Source organism: Octodon degus, unplaced genomic scaffold, assembly GCF_000260255.1.
Source record: "Octodon degus isolate 3935 unplaced genomic scaffold, OctDeg1.0 scaffold00013, whole genome shotgun sequence".
NCBI lineage: Eukaryota > Metazoa > Chordata > Mammalia > Rodentia > Octodontidae > Octodon > Octodon degus.
In genome coordinates, this window is record NW_004524589.1 from 268,053 (window position 1) to 275,235 (window position 7,183).

The 7,183-nt window shown below is 46.0% G+C and overlaps 1 protein-coding gene and 1 pseudogene across 1 annotated transcript in view; one reads left to right on the plus strand and one right to left on the minus strand.

Moving 5' to 3' along the window:
* The window catches only part of Cldn10 (claudin 10), a 24,534-nt gene extending 17,363 nt beyond the window's left edge, over positions 1–7,171 (minus strand). Inside the window, exon 1 of the mRNA XM_004626247.3 lies at positions 6,886–7,171. Within this exon, the coding sequence (XP_004626304.1) occupies positions 6,886–7,105 (220 nt within the window). The 5' untranslated portion in view covers positions 7,106–7,171. The remainder of the gene's footprint in view (positions 1–6,885) is intronic.
* Positions 3,201–4,942, plus strand: LOC111815225 (annotated as a pseudogene).
* Positions 7,172–7,183: the final 12 nt, after the last annotated feature.

A 7,183-nucleotide genomic window follows, 5' to 3' on the forward strand; every position in this document is an offset into this window, starting at 1 on the left:
GCACAGGGAGTCACCATTCCCAAGAGCTACTGACCCAGTGCGGTTTCATCATTTTGTGCAATTTTTTTAAAATCTATAGTCTTGAGGTGTTTTAGATAGTACTATTCCAGGAAATCTTTATCATGCATCATAATTTGCATATAGCATCTCAAAGGCTTTATTACAAGGCAGATGGTCTGGAATTTACTAAAGGTTAAGTTCTGCAATTTGGTCATTTAGAACATGGAATGCATTTTTCCACATGGTAAACAATGGTTAGAATCCCAGGCCAATGCAGTCAACCCTTCATATAACAGGGAAAATACCAGCAGTCTTTCCCCTTATGTAACCATGACACAAACCATTTTTTTTGGAGTCTCTCATTTTGGTCCCTTCCATCTCAGAACTGCTCTGGTCCCTAGGTATAAGTGGAACAGGGAGTTGGACCACGCAGGTTCTAATTGGCTCAAATCCTTTTTGTGCTGCTCAGACCCCTGGGCTATGCAAGGCAAGGCACCTCTCTCCTGCAAGAGAATGGCAGCAACAAGACACCAACCTTCTGCATGAGCAAAAGAAGGCACCTCACAAGGAGAATTGGAGGCAGACTTTCCAAAATGCTGAACCAAGAGCAGGGGCTGTACTCCTCAGCTAGCTGCAAGAGGATTCAGGTTTTTTTTTTCTTTTTGGCAGAACCAGGGATTGAACTCTGGCCCTTGTGCTTGCCAGGGAAGCACTTTTTCTACTGAGCCATCTCCCCAGCCCCTCAGGTTGTTGATAAGCCCAGAGGTTTGTAAATGAGGGGCCACATGCACAGACAGGCTTTAAAAGACTTCCAACAAACTTGAAGTTTATGTTTTTGCAAACTAGCTTTTCAACAGCTCCTCAGGGCAAAACTTCACCCGTCAGGTGAAGTGGTAGTAAAAACCTAGCCAAGGAGACCATTCTTTTTGGCAGGCCTAATTTACTGACCCTGTTAATAGCTAATTAACACATTAAAGTGCTGAGACATGAACATATTTCCTTAGAAGTTCTCTGAAGTATAATTTATAGTTACTTTCTCCGGGGAGATGTGGCAAACCTTCCCATTAACAAAAATAGATGGCAAACAGTACAAACAATCTGGCTGAAGATGATGCTCCACTGAGTCCAAGTGGTGCTTGGGAAGGGATGTCAGTTAGCAATAAACTAAACACTGACTCACTGAACTCTGAAATTTTCATCCAGTGACTTTACACTAATGAATTCTACTGGAGGAAAGCTTCAAAGTGTCCCTTAAATGTTACGTGTTCTCCAAATGATGAGTCCTTATTTTTAACGCAACCAGCAGAAATGAAAACATCCATTTGGTGGAGACAACTCACTAGGAGCACCTTAGCTGGTTCCTGGATATAAGGGAGAGAGGAGGCACTTCTCTTAGACTAGTAGCTCTTTGTACTTCTGCAAATTCTTTGAAGAAACAGCACGTGGGGGAAGGCAGGGACTTCGGATTTCAGCTTTGGTGCTTCGGTTTACCTTGATCGCATTACTAATCTCTCTAAGTCTCAGTTTTCTCATCTGTAAGACAGGGACAGATGCACCCACTTCACAGGATAAAGATCTGAGCGCAGAGTCTCACAAGTAGTGCCACAGTTACTTTTCCTGTTGCTGAGACAAAACACCCAGCATCCAAAGTTAAAGGGGGTGCTGGTGGCAGGGTGGCACATGGCAGAGGAAGACAGCAAAAAGCAGTAAGATAGTTCTTTCTGTCCCTTATCCAGTTTAGGGATTAGGGATTAGGATGGTGTCAATCCAATCAGTGGCCTGAAGCAGCAATCGCCTACCCTTAATCCCAGCAAGGCAGCAAGGCACTCTGAATTAATCATGCACTCGAGGGTCAGCTAGTCCTAAACAACTTAGGCTGTATGAGGCTTTGGGGGAATGTTGAGACACAAAGCACAAGTGGCAAGAAACTCATCAAGGCTTCCCTTGCATAATACTAAGGTTGATTTTAAGCAGAAATGATAGTTGGACTTCTAACATGGCACAACATCCAGTCTACACATTTGGCTTTGCTTAGCCTCTTCTTCCTTATAGGAAGACTGCAATAGCAATTACATCTGAAGGGTGAGAAATAAGGGATTTTGGACCATCATCTGTATCCTCAAGTTGTTTATTTGATACAGGGTCTCACTATGCAGTTCAAACTCATAGTGATCCTGCTGTCTCAGCCTCCCCAGCACTGGGATTACAAGGATGCACCACCATGCCTGGTTTTGGGGTGACAGGGTGTGCCCAAAGTTCCAGGGCTGGCATGGCATGTGGTACCAAGGATCGAACCTGGGTCCTTGCACTTGCCATGCAGGCTCTTAGACCACTGAACTATCTCCCCAGCCCTGTTTTTCCTCTAAGCACAAGATGAGTGAGAGTTATCAGCCTTCTTTTGTCCTTCTTGGATGCTGTTAGCAACCCACAGTTCATGCCTGATTTAAGGGAAAGACTGGACTTTAGGGGCCTCAAGGCCCACAGTAAGGAGGCTTTCTCCTCTCACTTCCACTGCAGTTGAGACCAGCCCCACCAGATGCCCCTGACCTGGGAATTGAGGGCAGAAAGCAGAGAAGCAGAGGGGCCTGCTCTGGAAAGCTTCATGTGCCGCTGCAGGGATTGACTCCCCTGCGTGTAAAAATGTAGCTGTGTGACCGAACTCTACTGTGAGACACAGAAAGGGTGCATTTATCATTGTTCAGTAGGAAATGCCCTCATACAGCCACAGAAGGAAAAATCACCAAAGAAGGGACTGATAAAGGCGATTACATTACACACATGTCAAAGTATGACAAAAGCCATCATCAGTGTAAAACATGAGCAACAGGCTGAGACTACACACATCTATTGCACATATACACAGAAGCCCCAAAGAGGATCCAAACAGTTCATGAAAGAACCATCCATCGATAGACAATAAGAGGACCAAATCCACTAGAATTCAGGGGGCTGCCCATTAAAATGGTAAGAAGATGAAAACTACTGCCCATATCCTGGAAGAAGCAGTGAATGGAGAGAATGTGGAGAAGCGGTTCTCACACGCTATCAGCGGAATGTGACTGGGCAGTATGAACCAGATATTGAAATGCATGTTCTACTGTTCTGGGGATACCTTTGCTCCAGGGAATAGATTGCTCATGCATAAAAAGAGGCAAATGCAAAGCATTTCAGTAAAGTGCTGATAATAGCAAAAATTTGGAATGGATCCAGACACTGCAATTGGTAAACGATTAAATAAGCCAGTTTATTCAGAATAATGAATACTATGCAGCAGTTAAAAAGTCACTCTAGGGGCTGGGGAGATGGCTCAGTGGAATAAGTGCTTCCTTGGCAAGCACAAGGGTCTGAGTTCAATCCCCGGTTCTGAAAAAAAAGAAAAAGAAAAAAGGTCACTCTATCTCAAGCAACTTGAAAAGATGTTATTAGAACATATAACTTTTTTTCCCCAAAAAAATCATTTTTTCAGACATCTACTGGGGTGGAAGTCAGTTGTTTCAGGAACCTGAGTGGAGGAACCCTGATTTTTTGCCAGCCAGGGAGAATTTTGCACTCTATTGAAAGGCATCAAAAATTAGTGGATCACAATACTGCAAAAAATTGCATGTCAAGGCACTAAAAAAGATAGTCAAGTCAGGAATCAAATTGTGTAGAATGAAAACAATGATTGTGTTGAGCACAGGAGATTTATCAGGTTATTACAGGATGAACAGTTTGAGTTGAATATGGAAGAAGCCATACAATAAAACAGAAGAAAACAAGAGATTAAGGGAAGGCCAGCCTGAACAAGAAAATTGGCTATGAAATTGGAAAAACCGAAACATGAAAGACTAAAACATGAAATGATGGAGCAACACATAAGAGAAAAGAAGGAGTTCTGAGCAGCTGGCATGAATGTGGAGAGGGCAGCCAGACTGCTGAGTGGGATGCCACTGAGCACCAGCAGATGAAAGGTGACGCTGGCATAGCCATGATGGAAGAGCACGAGAGAGCAATGGGGGAGGAAGAAACCCTATGAGACAAAGGAAACAGCACACAACTCTCTTGACTTAGAGAAACAACTTGAAGAACAAGAGAAAAGAAAGCAGGAGGCTTATGAGCAGTTGCTGAAGGAAAAACTCATGATTGCTGAAACTGTTAGGAAGATATATGAAGAAGACCCACGGAAGGACAACAATAGTTAGAAAAAATGCATGCAACTGGGAAGTACATTGAAGAGTTTCAGAAACAGCAGGCTCTGTGGAGAAAAAAAATGCAAGGAGATGGAAGAGGAAAACAGGAAAATCCTGGGTTTGCCAACATGCAGCAGCACAGAGAAGAAAAGATGGCAGACGTTCAAGAAGTTGAGGGGAAAAGGCCGCAGCTTCAAAATATGCTGATTCAGAAATTGGAAGAAAAGCTCAACAGCGTGAAGGTTTGGAATGAGTGTGACAAGAATTAGAGCAGGAAGGAGCAGCTGAAGTTTATAAGAGGAGAATGAAAGAGGCAGAAGAGAAATTGAGAAAGCAAAATGAGATGAAGGAGACCTTGAGGAACAAATGGCCTTGAAAGAACTAATACCACAGGCTGTGAAAGAAGAAGGGGAAGGCTTTAGAAAAATGATGCTAGCTAGACTTGCTGAAGATAAGCGGGCAGAACTCATGCTCAGAAACAAAGAATGAAGTAGCTGGAAGGCAGAAGGGCTGTGGGAAGACTTGGCTGAAGAGCGGAGTGACCGGCTCCTTGCAGAGAAGGAGTGTGAACTGCAAGAACAGTAGCCGCAGCAGAAAAGACGAGGGCATATCAATACAGCAAAAGAGACTAACACTTCTCAGAGAACATGCTACAGAGCTACTAGGATACCTCCCTAGAGGAATGTCTAAAACAAGATGAAGTTGACGGGCTTGGAAAGCAGTTTAGGGAAGTACATCAGAAAGGGAGTAAAATTGGTGAAGAGAAGTCATAGCAAGATTTGGTAAAACCTGATTCTTTTGTATGTAACCACTAGAATGTCAGCACAATCTCTGATTTGCAGTTGAGTGACAGTAAGACTCCACTGTCTTACTCGCATTTTCTAAAACATCACCTTATTTCATAATGTACGAACAATTGTCAGATAAAAATTAAACAACTTAATGTCTTTAACTGAAAAATCAATTTCTTTTCATTAATATACTGATCATTTGAAAGACTGGATTTCATAACATCACCCCATGGTGCAGCTCGCTCTCTCTCTCTCTCTCTCTCTCTCTCTCTCTCTCTCTCTCTCTCTCTCTAAGTACAGACCAAATCCAGGAAGCTAATTTCTCAACATCTCCTTTACTGTGCAGAGATTTTTCTGTATCCACATCCTCAAGACAGCCTATTATTCATGTTGACTAATAAAGGCTTTGGGCCACAGTGGGGAAAAAAAAATCATTTTTCCAGTCCCATGAGCACCCAGGAAAGCCATTGTGACAGCTGGGATGCATAGAATGTCACCCCCTCTGCTCCACTCCAGACCAACTCTAGGACTCCTTCCTCCCGCGTACCTCACCTAACCCCCAAATCAAGGACACCTCCCAGCTTATTTCAGATGCTAAGGGAAAAAGCCACTGTCCTGCGCTCAACAATCTCAGAGGAACATCTCTTTCTCCTCTCCCCTGTATCCCAGCTGGGTACAGGAGGAAGCTGCGCCTATCTGGCATAAGATCTCAAGCAACAGTAGTGTTACAAAGATCGCTCTTGGACAGCAACAGTCAACACCATGCTTCTTCTGAATGTAAACCACAGAAACAAGAGCCTGCCTGTTATCCACCTGGGTGCGTTTCACAGGGTCCAGGAAATTCAACAGCAAGGCTAGGAATCAACAGTGTTCCGGCTACTTCTTTTACACAACAGGACGCAGAACGGGTGCCACCCTTCCAAGGCCAGACACGTATTCCTTTATACCAGGTTCCATCCAATACTGAGTTGAGCAACAGTTTGCTTTTCGTGGCAAGCACTGTCTTAGCTGGATCAAATCTTTTATTTACCCAGCTATGCAAATAAAAACTGCAAGAGCGATAATAAAGAAAGGGAAGACACTTCAAATCTAAAAATAATGCAAATGACCCTTGTTGAAGTTTCTGCCAGAATTCCATCCAGGCGCTTGCTGTAGAATCCTGGAAGAAAAGAAGCCTAGAACTTGAGCGAGGTGCCTGGACTCACATGGTTTTCTGCAAACTAAACACAGCCAGTTTGCTATGTGAACTGAACCTATGGGTACAATGTAAGGTCTCTTGCCCAAAGCCAGGGGACCTGAGCGCACAGGACAGGCTGGGACGCAGCACTCTTGGTGCCCAGCGCAAGATCCCTGCAGGCCAACACTGCCCTCCGGGAGACTACCTAAGCTAGGAGCGCTTACTTTCCTAAAGCGTGAAGGAAGTGTTAAAGCCTAAGCGGAGAAGTCTGTAGAAACGTTCTGTAAGGAGAACACAAAAACCCGCAACATGTTTCTATTTTTCACCGCGCCTACTTTTAAGAGAACCAAGGAAGCCACCAAAGGGAGCTCAGTGCAAAGATTCCCGGGTTTCAGCGACACCCTTTTAATGAGAAGTGAGCTTTTCTGGGGGAGCCGGAGGGGAAGACCTTGAAGGTGAACTATACGCCCCATAGTCCCTGTGTCCCCGAGTCTCAGGACCCTAAGTTGCCCCCCACCCAAACGCCCACGATTGGGTGTCACCCTTCCGGGACTGTCTGCGTGTCCCCTCCCCTCGGGGTGCGCAAGGGACAATTGTCCAGGTCCTGGAACCCTGAAGTCCTCCTGCTGGGGCGGGCAGGACCAGGGAGGGCATCGGATCCTAGCGGTCCGGCCTTGGGTTCCCTTCTGGGGGTCGCGAGCCGAGGCCCGACGCGGGGGGCCTGGGGCTGGGGGCGAGGGGTGCAGACCGTCCAGAGCCAGCATGGAGGGGAACTCCTTGCAGTTGGCGACACCCGTGGAGTCGGTCACGCATATCTTCCACAGGTTGGCAAAGTAGGTGGCGGTGGTGATGACCGTGCCATCGATGGTGGACACTTTCCAGTACTCCGTGGGCAGCGTGGAGGACACCAGCACCCAGCCCGAGATGGAGACCACGAAGGCGATGATCTCCGAGGCCGTGCTAGCCATGCTGCCGCTGCGGCGCCTTCGCGCTGGCGCTGGCTCGGGCTCGCGGCCGCACAGCTCACCCGCGGCTCCGCCCCCGCC